The sequence below is a fragment of the Olea europaea genome, unplaced genomic scaffold (genome assembly GCF_002742605.1).
Source record: "Olea europaea var. sylvestris unplaced genomic scaffold, O_europaea_v1 scaffold65, whole genome shotgun sequence".
Classification (NCBI taxonomy): Eukaryota; Viridiplantae; Streptophyta; class Magnoliopsida; order Lamiales; family Oleaceae; genus Olea; species Olea europaea.
The window spans coordinates 396,414-424,395 of record NW_019264872.1 but is presented as its reverse complement, the minus strand read 5'-3'; the positions used below and the strand labels follow the sequence as shown (position 1 = coordinate 424,395).

General features: G+C 35.4%; 2 protein-coding genes across 2 annotated transcripts; both read right to left on the bottom strand.

The window, feature by feature from the left end:
• Positions 1–18,875: 18,875 nt before the first annotated feature.
• On the bottom strand, positions 18,876–21,819 carry LOC111390096. The gene is made up of 3 exons (XM_023015083.1): positions 21,272–21,819; positions 19,516–19,686; positions 18,876–19,107 (listed from the first exon to the last, which is right to left on the bottom strand). Exons 1-3 carry the CDS (start codon positions 21,817–21,819, stop codon positions 18,876–18,878), a joined length of 951 nt encoding a protein of 316 aa, XP_022870851.1.
• Positions 21,820–21,926: 107 nt separating this feature from the next.
• Positions 21,927–22,679, bottom strand: LOC111390095. Its single transcript, XM_023015082.1, has 2 exons — positions 22,206–22,679; positions 21,927–21,956 (listed from the first exon to the last, which is right to left on the bottom strand). Exons 1-2 carry the CDS (start codon positions 22,677–22,679, stop codon positions 21,927–21,929), a joined length of 504 nt encoding a protein of 167 aa, XP_022870850.1.
• Between the last annotated feature and the right edge of the window lie 5,303 nt (positions 22,680–27,982).

Below are 27,982 nucleotides of genomic sequence, written 5' to 3'. Positions count from 1 at the left end.
TTGGTTTGGAGAGTTTTGATTTTTGTGTTGAGGAGATTGACTATTTCGATGTAGACAGATTTGAAATCTTGAAGTTTCGTTCGTTGCACTAGAATTTGGGTCAAAGTGGAGATTGTTGGGTTGGTGACTTAAATTATGGTGGTTTTTTTTGGAAATAAATTGTTTTCTTATTTTCATGTGAAAAAAATTGTTTCCTTATATTTTACGTGATTTTTATGGAATTATATTGTTTTCTTATTTCACATTATTTCCATCTCTATGCTATGCCATGTACCTATAAATATGGCCTTCTCTTTTAGTTTTGTTCAAGCAAGAATTGATGAGTTCTTGTATTTCTCTTCATATTGTCGATTAATAAAACAACGTGCTTCTGCCATTAACTCTCTTTGTTAATTTCTTTACTTTTATATCTTGTTTCTCATTGCGATCTTCATTACTTCATATCGTGTCATTAATCTCATTCACTACAATCCCTCCGGGTCCAAAACGACCACCTTGAAAGAAGTTTTCCTAAGAAGAGCATGAGGTGAGAATTGAACAAGATCCATAGTTCGACCTCAACGTTTTTTTTTTCAATGTGTTGATCGTACTACTTTTTGGTTATTTCATTGTACAAATTTGTATTCTATTATGTCTCAAACTAGAAACCATCGATCTCATTCAATTGAAGCATCATCTTCTCTCCGACTGCCTATAAGTGAAAATTCAAAAACAAGTTGGCAGGGAGAGATGCCTATAGGAATTTTAAATGTTGTTTAGTATGGTACAAGAAATCATCGAGCATCTTAGACCAATCTTTTTTTAGTTAATCATGGTAAGCTCTACAATATTTTTCAACATCCAGTTGGAGATTTTAACGAGACCGTTGGTTTGGGGTAATATGAGATTACAATTTTATGTTTCATACAATATTTAGTCGAAAAAGCTTCATATTGCAGGTTGCAAAAGTGCTTCCCACAATAACAAATGATGGCTCGAAGAGTTCCAAATCAAGTAAAAATATGCTTTCTGAGAAAGTTTACCACTACCCAATCATAATTAGTAGGTGAAACCATAGTTTCCGCTCACTTTAAGCCATAATCTACTGCTACAAGAATAAATAGGTAGAAGAATGAAGGTGGAAGAGGTCTTAAGAAATAAATACCCCAAACATTGAATAACTACATTTTAATAATGCCATTCAGGTGCATCTAAAATTTTTAATATATTTTCCAATTCTCTGACTTAGTTGTGGGCACATAAATAGAGTATGCTAATAGAACTCGAATTAAAGCACTTAAGCTGTAGTTTTGATAGCCTTCAATTGTCTCCAGGATCATTTTCATCTCATTTTTTGGCATACATGTTCGAATAACTTGATTAGCGGTAAAGAACAGGATCTACTCAAAAGTATTACTTTATATCCGTAAAAAGTTCTTTGTTGATGATGGTTGTTTGGATTGTGATGCCAATTTTGGAATTACAACTCAAACAATTGGGCTATGATGAAAACTAGGCTATGCCCATTCTCGATAGTACACTTCCATTGCTCGATAACTCAAATGAAGAGGCCTAAAACCCGAGCCTAACACTTGGCCACATGTGATACTCCTGACTAGTGGATCTTCTAATTGATATCAATGGTGATGAGCCTTGTATATGTAGGCATCTGATGGTTACCATAATGGACGAGATTCATTTTTCTTCAGTCTTTTGACCTCTCTAGAATCTGAGACTTTCTGTCTATCATTCTCCTTCGTCTCCTTTGTATTTCCCTTTGAAATCTTTTGTGACCTGGGTATTGTATTCTATGTGAATAAGTGAATTTAAGTGATTTTTTAGTGAAGAGAAAGTGTTGATATATATTTTCGAAGTTGTTTTCTTTTGTCCATCGAAGTAGCCTCGTTCGGTTTCCTATGTGGGCTTGGCTATTTTGATGCTTTACATTTGTACAAAGGGTACAATGATTTCTGAACCAAGATAGTCGGTGAAATCTTCGTCTCAAATGTTCAATTTGTTTTGTAACATTTTAAAGTGAATATTTTTGGGATATTTTGTGTATTTTTTTTTATTTCTTGGTATAATAATGTCATAATTCAACGGAACAATATCATTTGTGACAAATTTAACATAGTTAGCATAACACGATGTTTTGTTCTTGTTCCGCATGTTTGAACCCAAAAACCTGCTCATATGGAAAATCTGATTAATATATGTCTTTCCTCGGTTATTTGAGGTTGCTCCAAATGGGATAAATGGTCGATTACCAAATTCTCACATCCATTCTTTTCCTCAATCTTTAAGTCAAATTCTTGAAAATGCAATACCCAACGAAATCGTCTTGATCTTGCATCCTTTTTGATAACCAAAATTTAAAGCTTCATAATCTATATACACAATCATATTTGATACAATGCGACAGGACCAAAATATATTGAAGGCAAACAATACAGTTAATAACTCTTTCTTAGTGGTGGCATAGTCCATCTAAGCATCATTGATAGTTTGACTGGCATATTATAGGACACGAAGATCTTTTTCCTTCTTATGACCCACCCTCTCTCCTACTGCATAATCACTTGCATTGTACATGAGCTCAAAAGGCGAGCTCCTAGTCAATGTAACTATCACTAGTACTATAATAAGACCCACATACCAAGAAGTCATTTATGAACACTTGAATAAATCTTTCCACCATGTCTAATAAGATGAATATCATTAAACTTTGAAATGCAGTGGTGGCATTGGTGAAAGGTTTTGCTCAAGAAGAAAAAGGTACCATAAGGACATGTAAAGTTTGTTTTCTCGATATCCTTTAGAGCTATAGCGATTTGATTATATTCTGAGTAGCCACAAAAAATAAAATTATAAGAAATATCTGGAAGTCACTCCAACACCTTATCAATGAATAATAGAGGAAATTTTCATCCAGAAGTTAAAGTTGTTAATATGAGCTACTTTTTTATTTCTTTATTTTTCCATTTTTCACCATTGTAATACGTTCTTTTTGGGCACAACTTAAATTGGAATGTCCTATTTACTGTATGAGATACAATAGATAATCTTGACGTTTAAAAATTTCAAAACTTCAGCCCTTGCCGCTTCTTGAAGATTAAGATTCAATCTACGCTGTGGCTACACCGAAATTTTATAATTTTCTTTCATGAGAATTTTGTGCATGTAAATAGTTTGACTGATTCCTGAATATCTATAATGATCCACCCAATGTTCTCAAAGCACCTAAAGTAATTTATCTTCTTCTTCCTAATTGATAGAATTTTCAACTATAACAACAAAGAGTAGAAGATTCTCCAAGATATACACATAAAAGATGAGACTTAAGAGTAAGAGATTGTTGAATATAAGACAAAGACTTTGGATAATATTTACCCAACTCTTCAAAATGAGTCTATATTTTAGTCGGATCGGACCTTCAAATATCTAAAACATGCTTCAATATCCGTTGAGTCACAATCAAAGTCATGAGAATGCATAGTAAACGCATTCCAAGGACACGAAGGATTCTCCAATGTGAAAGTGTTAGTCTCTTCTCAATCAATAACATCAATTTGAAGCACGAATCTAAGGTACTTAGAAATTTGATTTCCTTAATCACTATAGGTGCCTTGCTTATCATTCAATCCTAGTATCAACTACTCTCTTATATAACAACCAATGCTCTTCCAATAGCAAGGAATTTCCGATCTGATGTAAGTGGTATAACCTTGTCACCACGTACATCTAAGATAATAAAGTCCGGAACATAGATGAATTTATCCACTTTTACCAAGATATTCATTGATTCCTCCTTGATGCTTGCTAGATCAATCAGCTAGCTGCAAGGATATTGTAGTTGGATTTGCTTTCCCCAAAACTATTGCCTGAAAATAGTTTAAGGTATTAAACTAATATTTTCACTTAAATCACATAATTCCCTATTAAATTTTAAATTAATGATAGCAAGAGGAATAATAACACTCCCTACATCTTTTAGGTAAGGTAGCAGCTTTTTTTGCAAATTATTGATGTATTCTTTGGTCAACAACACCATCTCATGCTCTTTAACTTCATTTTGTTGGAAAGATTCTTTTCCATGAATTTAGCATAGTAGGTATCTGAGCTAAGGCATCTATGAAAATGAATGCTGAGATGAAGCTTCTTGAACACCTCTGGGAACTTCTTAATTAAATTGCTTGTACATCTTGTTTTTGTGTAACATTTGAGGGAATGAGTTGGAGGCACATAACCTTTGACTGATGGAAACATATTAGATGGTGAGTAGCTACCTTCACTTGTTCATGCATTTCTTTTGACTTACTCAACTAGTCCATTTTCTTTTTATTTGTGGATTGCTAGACTCAATCTTTTCACATTGATTATCGATATTTAAAGTTGCTTCGAGTTGGCTTGAACATGCCCCACTGGATTTACCTCGATGCTAATACGTAATGTACCCTATAGTTCTATATGAAGAGCGTTGTGGTCTGACCTATCCAATTCTCCAAATATTTTTATTGGAGTTTCAATTAGCTTTTGGTACTGCAGCTCTAGATTTGCCAATTTTTCCATTACCTCTTACTATCATCATCTACGAGTTAGCTTATGAAATCATTTACCTACAACTATGTGAAATATAGTTGACGATTAGCATAAACAACTAGCTCGCGAAATGACGACAACATACAATTTTTAATTAAGAGACCAAAAAGCTGAGGGGAAAAAAATAAAAATAAAACCAAACTCAAAAGTAAGAGGAGAAATAATTGAAGCTTGGAGGCTCACTTAGAAACTTCAAAAGACTAGGTATCACTGACATCCCTTTATAAACCTCTAATAAATCCATAGCCAGTTAGGATGAAAGCTTCGAATAATATTAAGAACTTTATTTCCTCCTTCCTGCATGGGTTCCTCAAAAAGTCTGGCTTCATAAGCCTTTTTCTCACCAACCACAAACTCCACTATAGAAAGTTTAGCCTTGTTGCTTTCTAACTCATTACAGAGCATAACTAGTTCATCCCATGCTTCTTTATGATCTTTAATTGTTTTTCTATTTTGCAATTCATCTTTTCAGACTTCAGAATAAGGTCGATTATCTTTCCTCATTTGCATTAAATCTTTGAAAGCCAACTTATATCAAATAACAAAATAGCTTGCATGTTAGCATAATTCTGAGCTCTTTTGCACATATTTTTATATTGTGTTTTCTCCCCTTCAACAATATCCAATTTCTTTTGAAGCGTGTCACGTTTTTCCTTCGAGGATCGAACTTTTTATCAAAATCACTAAGATGAGTAGTGTGAAGACCATATTTTGCTTGCTAGCATTAAAGTAATGTCGTCGCTTGAAACAAATAAGCATCAATCATCTATTTGTATCGAGCTCCTGACAAATTTTTCCTATGATCGATTAACACAAACATAGCATGACCGACCAGTATGGAGCATAAAAGGAGGAAACTTGGATAAAATCCTTATATTCAGCTCATCAGAGCTGTTAGCTCCTTCCTTGGCTGTAGAAGAGCTCAAGAAAACCTACATTTTTTCTTCTAGAATAGAGGAGAACCAGCAAACAACTTGAAGAACCAAGGAATAATGCAAATCAGAAAAGAGCAAAAAACAGAGAAAATGAATACTTTTTGGGACTAAAAGAAAGTCAGTCTTCTTTCATTTTTTCCCCTTACATCCGTAGCCCATGCACTACTTTTTACCTAGAATATAAAATACACTAAAGTCAGAATGTAGACATGGTCATTGCAGCCTACATTACATTGTACTGTAGAAGGAAAACATGGCCTAATCTAGGAGTTTTAAATAAAAGCTTCATTTCCTTCATTTTCCTCCTTGAAGCTTTTATGTAACACTCCAACTTGATGCTTCAAATCATGAAAACGACATTTTGCTAAAGGCATTGCAAGCAAATCAGCCAATTGAACTTGTGAAGGACAATATTGCAAGCTCACTTCTCCTTCTTTCTCAACTTATCTGATGGCATGAAACTTGACTTTTATATGCTTTGTTCTCCAATGATTTACTGAATTTTTTGCCATAGCAATTGTAGATTGATTGTCAACCATAATTGTAGTAGGATTGACTTGATCTTGATGCAAATCACTTATGATTTTTCTTAACCAAATGGCTTGATTTACTACTGTTGAAGCTGCTATATATTCAGCCTCTGCTGTTGATTGTGCCACAACATCTTGCTTCTTTGAATTACAACAAAATGCTATAGACTCAAATGCAAATAAATAACCATAATTTATGTCATCCATATCCAGCCAAATCACTATCTGAATATCCCAAAGAATCTGATCCAACTCCTCCTTCAAACTTAATCCCATGATTGATAGTACATCTAATGTATCTGAGGACTCTTTTAGCAGCACCAAAATGCTTTTGATAAGGATTTGTCATGAATCTGGAGAGTAAACTTGCAGCAAACATCAAATCTGGCCTTGTTGTAGTCAAATATAACAAACTTCCCACAAGACTCCTATATTCCTTCTCATTTGTCGGCTGATTTCCATCTTCTTTTTAGAGCTTTGTATTCATGGCCAATGGAGTGTCTATTGGTTTGCAACTTTGCATATTAAACTTCCTGAAAACATCAAAAGCATACTTTTTTTGTGAAATGAAAATTCCATCAGTCTTTTGCCCAATTTCAATACCAAGAAAATACTTCATTTCTCCCAAATTTGTCATTTCAAATTCCTTCTCTAGTTCATGAGTAAATGAGCCAATTTGCTTCAAATTACTTACAGTAATGAGCAAATCATCAATATATAAGGAGATGATCAAAATATAGAAGTAATTATCTGTTCTAACATAGAGTGTATATTCAATCTCACTCCTTTTGAATCCATTCCCACATAGATATCCATCAATTCTATTGTATCAAGCTCTTGGGGGCCTGTTTCAAGCCATACAAGGCCTTTTTCAGCTTGCACACATAATTTGGTTCTGATCTTGAGTAAAACCTTTAGCTTGTTCAAAAAATACATCTTTTTCCAGTTCTCCGTTGAGAAAAGCTTATTTTTTATGCAATTGATGTATTTTCCATCTCTTTTGAGCAGCCAAAGCAATCAATAACCTGATTGTGTCATGTCTTGCAACCGGAGCAAATGTTTCAAAGCAATCAACAAAACTTTCTTGAGAAAAACCCTTTAGCTACAAGTCTTACTTTATACTTGTAAATTGAACCATCAGGATTTACTTTGGCCTTGTAAATCAATTTTACTCCAATCACTTTCTTATCTGTAGGTCTTGTCACCAACATCCAAGTCTGATTTTTATGAATCACTTTCATTTCTTCTTCAATCTATTCAGGATGTTTTGCTGCTTCATCATAACTATTTGGTTGAACAATTGCCATGTAACATCTTTCATAAACTTCATTCAAAGGTCCAGTTCCTCTAGGAAGAGGACTAGAACTAGAAGAAGAGTCGGATGGACCATCATTTGAAGAGCTTGACTCTACCATAGGTGGCTGAATTTTCGGAACTATAATTGGAGTGTTCTGTTGCATAATTGGAAAATGAACAGATTGTTATTGTGGCTTGGCTTCCTCCCAATTTCATTTAGCATTTTCATGAACTTTAACATCTCTAGAAACTGAAAATTTTCCAGTTTCTATGTTATGGATTCTATAGCCCTTTGATTGAGAACTATAGCCAAGAAAGATTTCTTTTACTCCCTTGTTATCCAACTGACTTCTTTTTTGATCAGGAACATGGATATAGCACAATGATCCAAGTACTTTGAGATGTTTTGCTATGGGTTTCATTCCACTCCATGCTTCAATTGGAGTCATATCTTTTAAAGCTTTACTTGAGAGTCTATTTTGCAAATACACTGAAGTATAGACTGCTTCGGCCTAAAATCTTTTAGGTAGTTCCTTCTCAGCTAGCATGTATCTTGCCATCTCCATGACTGATCTATTTTTCCTCTCTACCACTTCATTTTACTGTGGAGTGTAAGGAACAGTAAGTTGATAATGAACTCCATTTTCTTCACAAAATTGATCGAACTTTGTTGAAGTGTACTCCTTCCCATTATCTGATCTCAACACCTAAATTTTGCAACCTGATTGTGCTTCCACAAGAGCTTTGAATTTCTTAAAAACATGGAACACATCTGATTTATTTCTCATAAAGTATACCCAACACATTCTTGTGAAATCATCAATGAAAAGCACAAAATATAAATTTTGACTCAATGAAGGTGTTCTTATAGGCCCACAGACATCAGTATGTACAAGTTGAAGTTTTTGTGTTGCACTCCATGCTCTTTCAATTAGAAATGATTCTCTATGTATTTTGCCAAAATTACAATTCTCACATACTTCTCTTGGCTCTTGAACTTTAGGCAAATTTCTTACCATACCATGTGAATGTAGGTAGGCTAAGGATTTATAGTTAAAAAGACCATATCTCTTGTGCCATAAATTTGACTCATCAAAGTTAACTTTCGAAGCACTTGCAATAACACTTGCCAATAAAGACTGAAATTTTTGTTCTTCATAGGCACACATGCTATTTCAAGATCATGTAAATCATATATTTTGCACAAATGATCTTTAAATTGCAATGAATAACCATTTTGAACCATTTGACCCACACTAAATAAATTTGAACTTAAACTGGGTACAAGTAAAACATTATCAATGTACCTTGTTCCTTTCTTTGTTTGGACAGCAATGGTTCCCATTCCTTTTGCTAAAAGGGCTTCTCCATTGCCCATTTTGATTGTTGATTTACAATCAGGATTGAAGTTGCAAAAGATCTCCTCCCTGCTTGTCATATGGTTTGTACAAGCACTATAAATGAACCATGAAGCTTTGTCCACCATATTTGACATATGAAATGCTAGAAACAAGTGATCCTCTTCTTTCCTTTCATGAGCAAGTGAAGCTTGCTGGTTTTAAGGTCTTGATTGATGTTGTACTGTGGTCTGATTTTGGAGTTTGTCTCTACAAAACTTCTCCACATGATCAAATTTTTTACACCATCTACATTGCTTAGACTTCCATCAATTATTCTCCAAATGGTTTGTTTTGTTACAAACACCATAAGAAGGATATGTATCACTTCTTCCTTTGCCTATTTCTTGTTTACTACAGCTTCTTTCTCTCCTCTTTTTTCCATCATATTGCTTTTTTCACCACTTTCACTTGAATATTGTTGCTTATGTTTTGTTGTGAAAGCTCATTCAACTGAATTTTCTTCCCTTACTGCTTGTCTCTGTTCATAAGCTAATGGAGCTCCTGTAAGTTCAGTTAATGAGAGACTTGACAGATCCTTCGATGTTCTATAGCTATTGGTACAATATCAAATCTTTTAGGCAAGGTAGTTAGCACTTTTTGAACAACTTTTTTATCAGAAACTTTATCCCCATTTAACTTGAGTTGATTAAAAATATCCACAACTTTTGAAAAGTACTCTTTTATTTTTTTAGCTTCTTTCACTTTGAGATTTTCAAAATCTCTACTCAAAGCTTGTAACCTTATAGCCCTTACCTTTTCAGAGCCTTTGAACTCTTCTTCAAGCTAGTCCCAAGCTTCTTTGGCTATAGACACAGCAACTATTATGTGAAAATTTTCTTCAGACACAGCTATATACAAGAATGAAAGTGCTTTCATATTTTTCATGGATTGATTTTTCTGCTGCTTCAGCGGTGCCACTGTATAGTTTGCATCAGATTTAGGTGGTTCATACCCTTGCTCAATTACTTCCCACAGATCATGTGCCATCAAGAAAGCTTTCATTTTGATAGACAAAAAATCGTAATTTTCTCCAACAAACACTACTGGTAGTGGAAATGAAGAAGAAGAACTTATTCATGTCATCTGTATCTTCTCTCACAACCCTTAAGATCAATGGTTGCTCTGATACCAAATGTTAGCTCCTTCCTTTGCTGTAGAAGAGCTCAAGAAAACCTGCACTTTTTCTTCTAGAATAGAGGAGAACTAGCAAACAACTTGATGAACCGAGGAATAATGGAAACCAAAATAGAGCAAAAAATAGAGAAAATGAATAGTTTTTGGGACTAAAAGAAAGTCGGTTATCTTTCATTTTTTCCCCTTGCATACGTAGCCTATGCACTACTTTTTACATAGAATATAAAATACACAAAAGTCAGAATATAGACATGGTCATTGCAGCCTACATTACATTGTATTGTAGAAGGAATAGATGGCCTAAGCTAGGAGTTTTAAATAAAAACTTCATTTCCTTCAAGGGCGAGGACTAACTCTTCTTCTGTCACAGATATAGTTCTTGCTGCTACCTTTCTTTATATAAAGAAGCCTTCTTGACCAAAAGTAAAATTAGAAATAAATAAGTATGCAAACTCTCCCATAGTGATTTAAACACCAGTGCTATAAAATTTTGGATTAAAATGATGATACAATCGTTCGGCATTGTGAACCTCAGAGATAAATTAAGGATAGAGGCTAGGAAGGTAAAAAGATCAACAAGTGATCAATTGCAAAGCAAAATAGGTAGATCATCTATACCATAAATAAGTATATAAAGATTTTGAATAAAAAGGTAAGAAACAAACAAATATTCGCCATAAGTTCGAGGAATAACAACCGACGGATAGAGGTCATTAGGTTGAAAATCCTAGTTGTCCCAAACTAAGAAAAAACTCTTGCTTCAGTTATATACCTAGTTAGGAGTAATTACAAGTGCTGGGCACATCCTAGGAAAACGAACAGTAAATGGATAACACATTTCTCGAAGGCTCACAGAAACCTCCACTAGCATGGGGTAGTAAATAGAGCGAAACATGTGTAGTGGGAATCCCCCCTCTAAAATTGCAGTTCTCCTAGCATAACAGACCCAACCAATTGGCCCAATCATTTGGAAAAAGTTTGGTAGGAGCAATATTTAAAGAAGAAATAACATTTCTGTGTGTGTATATTTATGTGTGTGTGTGTGTGTGTGTGTATATATATATACATATATATATAAAGAGGGACTTTAAGTCCCATATCCATCGAATTTATGTGGATAGCTAAGCAACCCAAAGGTGGATGGCAAGCTGTTTGACATCGGTTAGGACATAACAACTCTATATCATCAGAAATATTAAATTGAGTCTTGATTTCAGACAAATCATTTTCAATAAGATTGCAAAAGTTCCTGAAGCTTCAAAAGTCTTATTATCACTTTGGCTAAGGTTAACGAGTGTATGTGAAGGCTTGTCTACCTACTATGTACCAAAATATTGGGCTAAAAACTACCTGATTGGCCAATTAATGCTGGGTTTATAGACATTCCCGAATGAGTGACTACCTAATAAAGGAGTACGTCGATATGCAAAGCTTGTACAGAAGGTGAAGGGATAAAATCATTGAAATTATGTCTGTAAGTTATCCCAATTGGTGAAGAAGAAGGGCAATTGATCAAATCTCGATACATATGGGCCACTTACTTGAAAGATGCAAATAAGCCTACAACAGTAAACAATTAAAGTCCTAGATTTAATATAAATAATAAACTGGACATTCCCAAAGTCCGATTTTTTAAATTTCATGATTCAACTAGCAGGCTTGGCTGACAGTCAGTGAAGCTTTTCATGAGTAATGCTATTCGTAGTTGCTCACTGCGGCAGTCGCCCTACGTGGCATACACATGACAGGTAATTATTTGATACATTAATGTGGTAGTTTTTTTTATTCATTAATGCATCAAATAATTACCTGTCATATGTATGCCATGTATGGCGATTACTATAGTGAGCGACTGCAAATATCATTATTCAACATAAAAGGTTTTACCAACTTAGCAAACATTTCCTTCGTCCAGGCTTGCTACAGACTTAGTACACTTGAGCTACGATAAAACATAATATTGATAATATAATTGGTTATAAGGCAACTAGTATGGATTTGCCATCTGTCACATTCCTCAAATGACTGAATTGCCCCCAAAGTTCGAAGGAAAATCTATAAACATCACTATTTTTGAAGAGTAAATCGAACAATTCAAATATTTTCCTCTCAAATAGTTATTCCCCTTTTAATCCATATTCGGGCATCGAAACTAGTGAGTTTAGGAGAAGAAAATAATAGTTAGGTGAGAGATTTATTGATTCGATTTATACCGCAACAAACTTCATAGTTATCATCTTGGTACTTGAAGTTCCCAAAATACTCTAAGAAGCACGTGATTTGGTAGTGTAGATTTCTTTGCCCAACCATAAAAGGTATGTTGTATCAAAACAAATTGATGACAAGCGAACTATGTTGCATGTAATTATTCCCATGTGGAGAGTAGATGATACTCCATCAGTTCTCAATAAAAGGGGCATTATGAAATCCCCAAAAAGTGTATCGTTGCTTCATGAGGAATGATCATGGCTAGATCTCCTAGTGATGGGTCTTGGACAATTACGGTTGTTATTGTCACCCATTTCATTATGTTTTTCCCCCTCCTTGATTTCCTTCATTCACGTTGTCTTCAATGAAAAGTTTGTTTAATTTTCATATCTAAATCAACTCGATCAAGACTTTTCAAACAATGCATGCATGAACACAAACCTAAAACAATTGAAATAGAAAAAAATTAGTGTCCAAAGGGAGAAAAAAATATATTAAAGCTAACTCTTCAACTTGCTATTTCATCATTTTTTTAAGATCAACCCTCACGTATGGCAGAGGAATACTGTTTGCGAAATAAATTTTTCGATTTAAAATTACCACAAGTGTATGGTATGTAATAAGTAATAAAGTGGATTTTAAAAAGTCCGAATATCGTCCCTTAGAGATTGAATAGTTCAATTCTATATAATCTAGCCTTAACTAAATCTAATTGAGTGAAAATATGGTCTAAATGCAAAAACCCTAATTTCAATTAAAACCCCTAATTTCAACTAAAAACCCTAATTTCTATTGAAAACCCTAATTTCTCAATTAGAAACCCTAATTTCGAAATTTCTCTAATTAAACGACTCAAACACTCAAGTAAATGAAATTATGCAAATTCTAAAGCTAATTTATGAAAATGAATCAAACTAAAGTCACTAGAATCACGAATCCCCAATTGAGGTTATAAAAATCCTAATTTCATAAAATTAATGACCCGATAGAAACTTGCTAATTCAATGTTCCTAATTCTATCCAATATATTCTCTCGATATATATTAGACCTATTCTTGCACACCACCAGCCTATATCTCTTTGGATGATGCAAATATACAAGAATGCATGTGGTTTTATGAACAATTAAATAATTGCATAAAGCATAGGGGTATATCTCTATCCCCTATCGGACCATATGTTAATTTACACCTTATCGAACCTATTCCACTTCTCTCGAATGTAAGAAATAAGTCATCAACACTCACACAATCATTGGCCACTAATTGCGGCAGAAAATTAATGCATGTAAACCAATCAAATTATCCAAACGAGTCTTTATATTAAATTCATGAAATATGGAATTAAAATAACAAACAACTGTTTATCGATCACCTAGTAATTGAAAACCTAGCCTAGAATATTCATAATTACAGAAAAAAAATGAAATTAATAAATAGAAAGAATAGCACCCGTATGAAAATTCTTGAAATCTTGAATAAAACCTTGAAAACCCGCTTGAATTCTTGTGAAATCGGCTTCAAGTTTGTGTTCCTTGCCTCCAAAAGTTGTATTTTTCTTCTCCCTGGATGTTCTGCCCTATTTCTGATGAATTTTGGCTTTTATATCATATCCTCACGGAGCCCTGAAGGAGTTTCAATTAAAAACGGAAGTTTAGAATTTTCATCGAATTTTAAAGCCATGCGGCCGCGAGGTTGTAACTTTACAACCTTACTATTTTGGTCCCTGAACTCCGTTTTCTCTTTTCTTGATCTCTTTTCTTTCTTTCCTTTGTTCCATTATCAAATATTGACTCCTAAATTGATGTTTTGGTCAATCAATTCCTTGATCACTTGCTCGGCTCATCTTTTGATTAATTGGAATTTAGTCCTTCATCTTTCACTTTTCTTCAATTCAGTTCAATGTTATTTCTTTCTTCCTCCGATCGTCTTATATCGTCCTCAATCTCATACTTGGCATATTTTCATTCTAGTTCTGCACTTTAGCTCAACTTTTCAATATTTGCACCTTTGGTCCCCAAACTATCGCTTTGTTCTGTTTTGGTCCTTTTTTGGCTCTTTTCTTCTGAATTCCATCTTTTCCATAGAAACACCTACATTGCATGAATTTAACGAGATTAAGTCAAAATTCAACTACTTTGTCCATGTTTAAGTCATGTTTGTGAGCTAAATAAGTGTGTAAAAACACACTTATCAAATCCCCCAAACTTAAACTGTTGTTTATCCTCAAACAATGTAGTGACTTAATGCTAAACAAACATGGCTTAATAGCTTGCCGTGTCTCAGGATTGGACTTAGTAATAATAATAGAAACAATATCAAGAGTGCGAGAATTGAATCAAACTTTACTCATCAAATGCAATACTCAACGTGTGTGTGTAAACTCATGCCAATGTATCAAGCTTATGATTAGTTTATTCCCGACCCATAGTGGTCAAATTTATCCTTACGTCACTCGAGAGATAGACAGTCCCCAAATGTATTCTTTTTACACAATTTCTCCGGGGTGTATTCTAAGGTTAGGAGTTTAAACAATTCTAATCCTTACCCTCTCTTAGTTTGGATAGATTTTACCATTACAAGTTCACATATCATCAAGTAGAGACTCTCTTTATTTTGATTGCTTCAACCTTTAGGATTAAACTAAACTACTTGCCTCGCATTGAGGTTATAGTTCTATCAACCAAATGTCCAACGAGGGCTTTTATTTATTTTTATTTTTTATTTTTTTATTTTTTTGTGTCATCTTCTCATTTGCTTTCTATATAACCCATGTAACGAGTTTTAGGCGATGACTCCCAAACCAGTTGGCTTTAGGACATCAGGTTTTAAACCTTGCAGTCTTATTCACTCGAGTTATAAAGGCTCGATAAGATGACTTTTTGTCAATTTCTCCCTTTTTTTACTTTCTATACGACCCTTGTAACGAGCTTTAGGCCGATGACTCCCAAACCAGTTGGCATTAGGGCATCAGATTTTAAACCCTTACAGACTTACTTGCTCGAGTCATAAAGGCTTTTTGAGAGAAGTGATAATTTTTCACTTTTTACTTTATGCCCTTTCTTTGTTTTATTAGACATTTGACTTTCAAAACCATCCTCACTTAAAACTTTCACCTATTTCTCACCTTCCGGGTTTAAACAATCCACACATTATAATTTCATGCACGGAGCCCCCACTTATCTCCATGTTTCCCTACAATGGCTCAATCATCTCCAAACTATCTTAAAGTGGTATTACGTGTTAATGTTATAGAGGGTTATTCTAGATTTCTCCTAATTTATTCTAAAATTTCAATCAATAACTTAACACGTGAAGCATGAGTGGCGTGCAAAAGAATGTCAAGCAATGTATCAACAAGTATTAGCCAATTAAATCCTGCACTAAATCCACAATTTCTAGCTTATACATGTCCAATAATCACATCACAGCCGGCAAGGCTACCAAATCCACACAAGCATGCAAAAGTTCATCAAGACTCACTATCAAGCATGCATCATGCAAAAACTTGTCAAAATTAACGATGAATTGTGAATGTGCAAAATAATTACATGCCGAATATTTGTTTGAAATAATGCTACCATCCCCCAAACTTATACAATACATTGTCCTCAATGTAAAATGTAAAGTTAAAGTGGCAGAATTTAAAACATTGACACAACTTGGCAATAAGAGAATAACAAAACTCCCCTGATCAATTCGGTGGCTGTGGTGTGAAGCTGGGACCCGCAGCATCATCTTCATGAGGAGGTGGGAGGCGAGATAGGACTTGTCTCAGCAACTCGGACTGCTATGCTTGCTCAGCCTGAATGGCTTGAAGACTACTTTCCATATTTTCCAAGCGATCCCAAGTTTCGTTCACACGCCACTGTATGCCATCCATTCTCCCAACGTACATGTTGAACCTACCATTCATAGTCTCTACTTCCCTTCTTGTAGCTGTGGCTTCATTCATAGCACCTTTTGTGTAGTCTCGGGAGGAGTAGAGGTCTCTCTGCACTTTTTCAATAGTGGTGGTCATCGTCTCAAACCTCTGCTGGAGATTTTGTATATCCCTGCTAGTTCTAGTGGCTGTGGCAAATATTTGTCGAAGTAGCTGTGAATCCATCTCAACTGGTTGTGGCGGGGCTTGTGGCAAGTGTAAATCTTCAGCTGCTTGTCCTTCTTCCTGCGCATTTTGTCTTTGCTGCTCAAGTCTGTCTTGTTCTCTCTTCCTTACCCTAGCCTGTTCCTGAGCTTCAAATGTAGTGAGCTTTATCAATGGGCTTGATTTCTCAGGCATCTCCCCTGCCTCAACTGTAACACCGACGGCGAGACATATCCCGCTAATCAGACTAGGAAAGATCATCGAAGACCGCCTATCTTCCAAGTCCCCAAATTTTGTATCTGATCATATATAAGAGTAGCCAAATCAACTTTGCATCCCCAGACTAAATGATATATGAATCCAGCAGTTTGATCTATGAAAGTTGTCCGATGGGATGTGGGTTGGATGTTATGACACATGAAGACCCAGAGGATGGCTATGGAGGGAGTAAGCTCAATTTGATGCCACTCTGCAGTGGGTAGGGGCCAAGCATTCTCTCTTCCCAAGAGAACCTCCGCCACTTCATTCCGATTGAATTGAGTGGAAATCGAGACCACATTGTCTAAATTAAGATTGTAGAGTCATGAATGACGGTTGGGGAGAGCATTATCCACTTATCTCGCACCCACGTTTGGTGTAAGTGCTCAGAATCCGGAGTCTCAATTTCACTATTGAAGTTTGCATAAAATTCGCGGACTATACTTTCATAAATCGGGTGTGGTTTTTCTATAATCTTCTCCCATCCACAGATTTGTATCAGATTTGTCAACTCAAAACTACGAAAATCCTCTAACCGGACCTGTCTCTCTGGTATCATGCCCCAATGGCGTATTATGTTCTCATATTGAGCTAATGTTTCTGCATCACAGAATCTTCGCACACCTCCTATTAGCTCTCTGGTGTGGGCTGTGCCGGAGGAGGAACCAACTTTTTCTTTACCTTTTGATGTTCTCTTCGGTGGCATCCTATAAAATAAGGAACAAAGTGTATCAAATTCTTGAAATAAGAAAACGATAAAGAATATCATTATCATGCAAGAATCCCCCAAACTTTCTTTAAAATGTGTTCAATATTCAACGCATGGAAGTCAATGTAACATCAATATTGCATTAATGAGAAAAACTCAAAACTATGGCTCTAACATGCATTTTTTTTTTAAATTCGACCCATGATTAAGTGACCAACTTCAGCCCCAAGCATCATCGAGAAATATTAAAATTTCCCCGAACAATGTCCGGACATATGAAAGTACTCATTGTGGTCTAGCATATATCCAAATTTCACTACAATCGGAGGTTGTTTGGTAAGGAAAATACATGGACGAAGTTAGCGACATGAGTTGACGTAGCTTAGCAATTATGTGTTTATGTGCACAAATATATGAGGCTAACGTTTTCTAATGAAATTCCATGAGATTTCTCGTCTAGTACGTCTCATATTAACAATGTAAATCATCACACAAATGAAAAGTTCAAAATTTCGAATTGTATGTCTCATTGACATTTAATCGAACACATTGTGTGCATTGTGAATTTCCTTCACTTTGTTTTTTATTTACACTTAGGGCTAGTCCACAAATCACAATTCAACACTTACCCAATTCGAAATGGCAATAAAATCAAAGAATAGCTTCAAACTTTGCATAGAAATTAAATTTCTTACCTTTAGACCTTTGTGAGGTGAAATTTGAGAGTATACTTCAAAATTCTTGATAATAATGCCAATGATGTGAATAATGATAAGTGTGTCGGTGATTGATTGTATGTGAAGGTGGATTGGGGGGGGGAGGAGGAAAAAAATGGGTTGTTTAGCAAGTGACGGGTTAATAACCCGTCACTTATACACTATGCGGCCGCATGGTGTAATTGAATTCTCCCTAAGTTGGTTCGATCAGGGTCCATGCGGTCTCCATGCGATCGCATGGACAAAGCCCAAAATTATTATTATTATTATTATTTAAAAAACAAACTAAAGCAAACTTACAATTATACCCCAAACACACCTTGAAATTTAAAAATTCCCCGAAATTGGTTTTCAATTTCAAAATTGACTCGACTCTACATATTCCAAAAATTATTTTTTTTAAAAAAACATCTCGAAAAATAAAACGAACGACGTTGAACCACAAAATTCATTACTTCATACTCAAATACCCAAAACACTTTCTTTAACCCCGACTCATGCAACTATAAACGTGTAGTGCCTCGACTATTATGCGTGAATGATCGATGACCTAATAAAACATACGAAATGTAAACAAATTCCTAAACAAATGAAATAAAATAAATTGAAGGATACAGTGGGTTGCCTCCCACCCAGCGCTAGTTTATAGTCGATAGCTCGACTTTCCTGTGTCTTCTTCACGTTGGGTTGTTGAGTTGCACAGTGGACTTCTGCTTAGGGAAATTACAGCTCCAATAATGTTTCAGTCTTTGCCCATTGAAGATGAAAGTGCCTTTGGTCTCGTGACTCACTTTAATAGCCCCATATTGCATCACCTTAGTTATGGTATAAGGACCCGACCACCTTGTTCTTAGCTTTCCTGGGAAGAGTTTGAGTCTAGAAATGTACCATAACACTTTCTGGCCAACTTCAAACTCTCGCCTCTGAATGTTTAAATCATGCCATCTCTTGGTGCGCTCCTTGATCAACTTTGAGTTCTCGTAAGCTTCCATTCTCATTTCATCCAATTCATTAAATTGCAGCAGTCATTTTTCACCAGCAGCCTTAAGATCCATATTCAACTGTTTCATAGCCCAATATGCTCGGTGCTCCAACTCCAATGGTAGATGACACGCTTTCCCAAAAATCAGGCGGTATTGAGACATTCCTATTGGTGTCTTAAACGCTGTTCCGTAAGCCCACAGTGCATCGTCCAACTTCTTAAACCAATCTTTTCGGGATGAGTTCACTGTAACTTCCAGTATTCTCTTTAACTGCCTATTCGAAACTTCAACTTGCCCATTGGTTTGTGGATGATATGGAGTTGCTACTTTATGTGTCACCCCATATTTGTTCAACAGCTGCTCTAATTGACGATTTATGAAGTGTTTGCCCCCATCACTTATTATTGCCCTCGGTGTACCATATCTTCTAAATATGTACTTCTTCAAGAACTCTATCACCACTTTCGCGTCGTTGGTAGGCAATGCAACAACTTCCACCCACTTAGAGACATAGTCAACGGCCACCAAGATATATTGATTTGAGTACGATGGGGGAAAAGGTCCCATGAAGTCTATTTCCCATACATCAAATATTTCAACCTCCAAGATGTAATTTAGTGGCATCTCATTTCTTTTTGAGATATTTCTGGTTCGTTGACATTTATCGCATCTCTTCACATACTCGAATATGTCTCTGAATAAAGTAGGCCAATAGAAACCCGACTGTAGTATCTTTGCAGCAGTCTTTGAAGCTCCAAAATGCCCAGCATATGCAGAAGAGTGACAATGTTCTAGAATCTCCGATACTTCATCTTCAGGAATGCATCTTCTGATTATCTGATCTGCGCCTCTTCTGTAGAGAATGGGATCCTCCCAAAAGTAATACTTCAGCTCTGCGAAGAACTTCTTTCTTTGATGCTAGAATACTCTGGTGGCGGGATGGACTTAGCAAGGTAGTTAACAATATCAGCGTACCATGAGACTATTTTTACTCCAAAAATTTGCTCATCTAGAAAGATTTCATTGATGTCAACTGACATCTCAGGTTCATCCCATTCCAATCTTGATAGGTGGTCGGCTACCACATTTTCACTGCCCTTCTTGTCCTTGATCTCAATATCGAACTCTTGCAACAACAATATCTAGCGGATCAATCTCGGCTTAGCATCCTTCTTTGTCATAAGATACTTTAGAGCGGCATGATCTGTGTAGACGATGACCTTAGACCTAACAAGATACGATCTGAACATGTCGAATGCATAAACCACAGCTAGCAATTTCTTTCGATCGTCACATCGTTGATTTGGGTGTTGTTCAAAGTTCTACTTGCATAGTATATCACATGAAAGATTTTATTCTTTCTTTGTCCTAATACCACGCCAACTGCATGATCACTTGCATCGCACATTAGCTCAAAGGGCAAATCCCAATCAGGTGACACAATCACAGGCGCTGTTGTGAGTTTTTCCTTCAAAGTATTGAACGCTAACAAGCATTCCTCATTAAACTCAAAAGATACCTCTTTCATTAGCAAGTTGCACAGAGGTTTGGTGATTTTGGAGAAGTCCTTTATAAACCTCCTGTAAAACCCTGCATGCCCAAGAAAACTTCGAACTCCTTTTACTGATGTAGGTGGTGGTAATTTCTCAATAACCTGAATTTTCACCTTATCCACCTCTATCCCCTTTGCCGATACTCTATGTCCTAAGACTATTCTCTCTTGAACCATGAAATGACATTTCTCCCAGTTCAATACTAAGTTCGTTTCTCTGCATCTTTGCAAAACCAAGTTTAAGTGATCCAAACACTCATCAAATGAGGTCCCAAAGATCGAGAAGTCATCCATAAAGATTTTAATAAATTTCTCTACCATATCTGAGAAAATTACCATCATGCATCGCTGAAATGTGGCAGGAGCATTGCAAAGTCCAAATGGCATTCTTTGATATGTAAAGGTACCATAGGGGCATGTGAAGGTGGTCTTCTCTTGATCATTCGGTGCCATTGGTATCTGATTATAACCTGAATACCCATCCAGAAAATAGTAGTGGGAATGGCCTACCAATTTCTCCAACATCTGATCTATAAACGGAAGAGGGAAGTGATCTTTTCTTGTAGCGATATTTAGTTTGCGGTAATCAATGCAAACTCTCCACCCTGTTACCGTCCTTGTCGGAATCAACTCATTCTTTTCATTCTAAACCACTGTAATTTCTCCTTTCTTGGGCACAACTTGCACTGGACTAGTCCATTTACTATCTGATATTGGGTAGATTATTCCAGCATCCAGAAGTTTGATCAGCTCAGCTCTTACTACCTCCTTCATGTTTGGGTTTAGCCTTCTTTGACTTTCAACTGTTGGTCGAAAATTCTCCTCCATGAGAATTTTATGCATACATAAGGAAGGGCTGATCCCTTTGATATCAGCTATGGTCCACCCAATTGCTTGCTTGTTATCTCGAAGCACCCTAAGCAGTTTTTCCTCCTCCACTTCACTAACCATGTTTGAAATTATCACTGTAAGTATATTGGACTCCCCCAAATATGCATATCTTAAGTGTGGGGACAGCTGCGTAAGTTCCAACTTTGGTGGCTTCAGAATAGATGGCTGTGATTTCTCTGGCCCTGTCCCAAGCTCCTCAAAGTATCGTTTCCGCGTGTAAGGTGGGTTGGACTCCAAAAATCTTGCACACATTTCTATGTCCACAGAATCAGAATTTGTGAATTTAGAATGTGCAATGTAGGCCTCCAATGCATCTGATGGATTTTGCAGTGTAAATGACTCTTCAATCATTTTATCAATCATGTCAGCCCTGAAACATCTGTCAGTCTCTATTGGCAGTTTCATGGCCTTGAAGATATTGAATGAAACCCGTTCTTCTCCCAATCTCAGTATCAATTGCCCATTCTGAACGTCGATCAAAGCTCTGCCTGTGGCCAAGAATGGTCTGCCCAGTATTAAAGGAACATCTTTATCTTCTTCCATATCCAGAATTAGAAAATCTACTGGAAATATGAACTTCTCCACTTTAACCAATACGTCTTCAATTATTCCTCGTGGATGTGTCAATGATCTGTCAGCCAGCTGTAAGGTCACCATGGTAGCTTTAGCTTCTCCCAATCCTAATTTCCTGAAAACAGACAATGGCATTAAATTAATACTTGCACCAAGATTACATAAAGCTTTATCAAAATAAAATTCACAAATGGTACAAGGGACAGTGAAACTCCTTGGATCTTTCAATTTTGACAGGAGCTTTCTCTGAATCCTGGCACTGCACTCCTCTGTTAGCATAACTGTCTCGTGACTTCTAGTTTCCTTTTGTTTGATAAGATGTCTTTCAGGAATTTTGCATAGCTAGGCATCTGAACCAGTGCTTCAGCGAATGGGATGTTGATATGGAGCTTCTTGAAGATTTCAAGAAACTTCTTATATTGTTGTTCCATCTTTTGCTTCTTCAACCTCTGTGGGAATGGTATGGGTGGCTCATAGGGGTTCACAGCTATAGTTTCTTTCTCCCTTGAGTTTTCTTTATTTGCTCTTGGTGTTGGCTCTTCTGTCTGTTCTTCTTGCTCCAAAATCTCTTCTACTTCAGGAAACATATCTTCTTTGTTTGCCACGGGATTATTCATTTGTCTCTCAGGTAACTCCACTCCACTTCTCGTTGTTATAGCCTTTGCATGTTCTTTCGGATTGACTTCTGTGTTACTTGGTAGGCTGCCTGGTGCTCTACCTGTTAATGCAACTGCCATCTGTCCTATCTGAGTTTTCAGATTCTTAATGGCTGCATTCTGGTCCTGAAGAGTGGCTTCTGTCTTTTTCATGAATTGGTTGTTCACCTCCATATATTGGTTGGTCTGTTCCATGAATTTGCCGAACATTTCTTCCAATTGAGGCTTCTTTTCTTGCTGTTGATATTGTCCCTGTGGCCTGTTTTGATTTTGGTTGCTCCAAGAAAAGTTAGGTGCTTTTTCCAGCTTGGGTTGAAGGTCTCTCCATACACGTTATTCTGCTGGCGTTGTCCCCATTGAGCAAAATCTACTTGCTCTTTTCCTTGTGTCAAAATTAGGCATTCTGCTGTCACATGCTCAGCTCTACATTCCTCATAATTTGCCTTCTTTGTCTGCGCTGCGTTAGCTGACTGGATAATGTTTTCCACCTTGTGAAATAAGGAATCAATCTTAGCGGATAACGCTGAATATACATCCACTTCATAAACTCCTGGTGTCTTCTTTGGTACTGCTCGTTCCATGGTCCACATTGCTGAGGTTGTAGCCATTGTCTCATATAATTTCAATGCTTCATCAATTGTTTTTGTGGACAATGACCCATTAGTTGAAGAGTCGACCATGCTCTTGAAAGATGGAAGTAGCGCTGCATAGGAATATTGGACCTGAAGTCCCTTGCTAATCCCGTGGTGTGGACACTTCCTTAGTAGATTTTTGAATCTGTTCCAAGCCTCATCAAAATTCTCAGATTCACCTTGCCTGAAGATAGATATGTCGTCCTTTAGCTTTGCAATCTTGGCCAGTGGTACAGAACTTCTGAGCTAGGTCATTCCAGGTAGTAATGTTGGCTATCGACTGAGAATCAAGCCATTCAATCGTCTTGTCCCGCAAAGTATGTGGAAACAGTCTTAATCTTATGGCGTCGTCAGAAATTCCTTGATATCTGAAGTGCTGGCACATCTCTAAGAAGCGCGAGACGTGCTGTGCGGATTCTCTTCAATTCTTCCATAAAATTGATGTCCGTTCTGGAACAGTTTTATCACATTTGTCTTCAACTGGAAATTTGGCTGCCCGAACGGTGGATATACAATGCTGGACTAGCTTTGAATGATTTGAGGGGTCATGAACTCTCCAACAAGCATGTTTCCTTCATCTTTTTCCCCTCTTTCATTGACTCGTACAATAGGATTGTGTTGTACGTTCTCCATTTGATTTCTCGCTGCTCTGTTTTCTCTCTGCCTTCTTCTGAAGCTTCGTTCGATCTCTGGGTCGGTTGGGAGTAGATCTCCTTCAGCAGATCTTGGCATGCACTTCTGCAATAAAATTCAATTTTAAAGAATTAAGTAACTAAAATATGCACTTATGTAATAAAACTAAATAGCAATAAAATAAAATGAACTAAAATAAATTAAAAATAAAAGTTCGAATTAGTGCTAAATTAAATAAAATTAAACGAATATTCAATCCCCGGCAACGGTGCCAAAAACTTGTTTGCGAAAAAATTCTTTCGATTTAAAATTACCGCAAATGTACGGTTCGTAACAAGTAATAAAGTGGATTTTAAAAACTCCAAATATCGTCCCTCAGAGATTGAATAGTTTAATTCTATATAATCTAGCCTTAACCGAATCTAATTGAGTGAAAATATGGTCTAAATGCAAAAAGCCCTAATTTCAATTAAAAACCCTAATTTCAACTAAAAACCCTAATTTCTATTGAAAACCCTAATTTCGAAATTTCTCTAATTAAATGACTCAAACACTCAAGTAAATGAAATTATGCAAATTCAAAAGCTAATTTATGGAAATGAATCAAACTAAAGTCACTAGGATCACGAATCCCCAATTGAAGTTATAAAAATCCCAATTTCATAAAATTAATGACCCGATGGAAATTTGCCAATTCAATGTTCCTAATCCTATCCAATATATTCTCTCGATATATATTAGACCTATTCTTGCACACCACCAGCCTATATCTCTATGGATGATGCAAATATACAAGAATGCATGTGGTTTTGTGAACAATTAAAGAATTGCATAAAGCATAGGGGTATATCTCTATCCCCTATCGGACCCTATGTTAATTTACACCTTATCGAACCTATTCTACTTCTCTCGAATGTAAGAAACAAGTCATCAACACTCACACAATCATTGGCCACTAATTGCGAAAGAAAATTAATGCATGTAAACCAATCAAATTATCCAAACGAGTCTTTATATTAAATTCATGAAATATGGAATTAAAATAACAAACAACGGTTCATCGATCACCTAGTAATTGAAAACCTAGCCTAGAATATTCATAATTACAGAAAAAAATGAAATTAATAAATAAAAAGAATAGCACCCGTATGAAAATTCTTGAAATCTTGAATAAAACTTTGAAAACCCGCTTGAATTCTTGTGAAATCTGCTTCAAGTTCGTGTTCCTTGCTTCCAAAAGTTGTATTTTTTTCTACCTAGACGTTGTGCCCTATTTCTGATGAATTTTGACTTTTATATCATGTCCTCACGGAGCCCCGAAAGAGTTTCAATTAAAAACGAAAATTCAGAATTTTCATCGAATTTTAAAGCCATGCGCCCACATGGTTCAAGTGATATGCCCCAACAATATCCCTGCCTCCTCATGTGCGGCCGCATGGTAGAGTTACATGCAGCCGCAAGGTTGTAACTTTACAACCTTGCTATTTTGGTCCCTAAACTCCGTTTTCTCTTTTCTTGATCTCTTTTCTTTCTTTCCTTTGTTCCATTATCAAATATTGACTTCTAATTGATGTTTGGGTCAATCAATTCCTTGATCACTTGCTCGGCTCATCTTTTGATTAATTGCAATTTAGTCCTTCATCTTTCACTTTTCTTCAATTCAATTCAATGTTATTTCTTTCTTCCTCCGATCGTCTTGTATCGTCCTCAATCTCATAGTTGGCATATTTTCATTCTAGTTCTGCACTTTAGCTCAACTTTTTAATATTTGCACCTTTGGTCCCCGAACTATCGCTTTGTTCCGTTTTGGTCATTTTTCGGCTCTTTTCTTCTGAATTCCATCTTTTCCATAGAAACACCTACATTGCATGAATTTAACAAGATTAAGTCACAATTCAACTACTATGTCCATGTTTGGGAGCTAAATAAGTGTGTAAAAACACACTTATCAAATACCATGAAGACCTTTTAAACTCTTCAACTTGTATTTTCTTAAATTTGACCCACCAAGTGTTGAGAATGTTCAAGTTTGTCCCAATCTTCTTCAAAAGTAGAATTTGATCCCTAAAACTTTTAAATTAATCCAAGTTGTACTTTCAAAACTTCCAGCCATATCCAAACTTGTGACTCTTCAATTTCATTCTTATAGCTCCAATTCTCTCAATTTAATAATTCATTAAGTTAATCAATATTCATCAAGTTTAATTATTTAGATAAGTGTGTAAAATACACTTGTCAAGTATCCGTGACTCCATGCATGATCTTCTTGAAAGAACAGAAAATACATTGACTCCAAGGAAACAATGTTAGTAATCAAATAATATATATTTCAAATCCTTATGAATTCAATGCTTTGTAATCTCTTTCTATTTTCTACAATTAATTCAAATGAATCTAAATTAAATCGTTGCTTTCGAGAAACTGTATCCTACGTTCTACATCAACAAAAATGTAACATCTATCAATCATACGCAGTGTTCACACATGTTTAAATTTTATCCAATGTGTATGTTCTATTTGTGTACCCAATGAAACATTAAATCCCTATTTTGTATGGTTAAAAATTAGTATTTTAGTCAATTTTAATAAAAGTTGATAAAATACATGGCTGAAAATTCATAAATCGTATAAAATATATAATTAATAATTAATAATTAACTTCTACTAAAATTTTGATCCATGGTTAAATATGTACATAACGTTAATCACGCACTCGAAATATGTTTGAACAATGTATCCATGTGTACTACGTCCAATCACGTGCCATGCATAATCCACCATATTTAGTCCATTACTGGAGTTCACCTCTCCTTTTCTACGTTTGAATTCAAAAAATTTTAAGCTTATCCATTTGAACTCGTAAAATCCTTCTATATCCATATAATTTGAACAACTTGCGTGTAAATAATTATAACGAATGATGTACAATTACACGTTAGTAGTCATTTATCCAATCGATAAACTCGTACATAGCGTGTGACGCATATCTAAAATAAAAAAGATATTTCACATCAATACGATTAACAAAATTATGTACATACGAATATTCACTTTAGTATGAATAGATAGAAAATTAATATTTATTTATCAAAAATGCTGTTTGTATAGAATTTTTTCCTCACAAAATTCTTCTAGACACTCACATTGGTGAATCTCATAATGTAATAAAAAAATGCCAAAAAAATACTCACCCACCTTCTTGTGAGTATTCTTTGGTCATTCTGTAAAAAATGATGTCAGTATACACAGCATCACTCTTTATTTATTAGAAGTACATAAATCAAGTCATGATTTCAACTTTCAGTGAACTGTTTCTAACAAAAACAAACAGATCGATCGAGTACCATATCCAACTTATCGTTCAAGACAAAATTATTTCAAGGAGAAAGTACAGTACCGTACAAAATGTATAAATAGAGTAGAAAATTTAGTATTTTACGGACAGGAATACGTAATAAATATGGTGATAGCTGTTGGAATGCATGAAGCCTAACATCACACGCGTTACTGCACAAAAGGATCCCTTTGCTTCAACCGCTTGATGGAAAACAGCACCTTTCTTTAAGGTGCCCTTGATTTAGTTGTAAAAGCTAATTAAAAATTAATTTTAAGTAAATATTTGAAATTCATAATTTACTAAATATACGTTTTATTAACTCTTATTAAATTTATCAAAAAATTAATTTTTATCTAAATCAAGTAAAGACTTAGGAGGAATGCTTGGCTAACCTCCATTAAAATATGGCAAGAAAAATAATTTTATAGGTAAATTCAATTTTTTTTTTAACTAAACATTCCCAAAAAATTACTATTACAACCTCCATTTTCACAAAATATAGGACTCAAACAAACTCGAAGACTAAAATAAAAAAATGTACTTTACAATTTATTCATCCTAGCATTTGTAAGTTATGTATTACTCTTCTTTTTATCACTTTTAAACTCACTATTCAATAATAATTATATAATTTTTTGTTTATATTTTGATCAATTTTAGACTCACTATTAAAATGAAATTTCATATATTCGTTCCATATTAAATGAATGAATAGAAAAACGTCACATTTCCATAGAAACAGCAGTTCTTTTTCTCCGTCAAATCAGAACAAAACAAAACGAAACCCTAATATTGTCTCTCACTTATTATTTTCACAGTGATAAGTGTAAGCATGCATGTAGGTTTTGAAATCCCACAAGTCCACATCTGTAAAA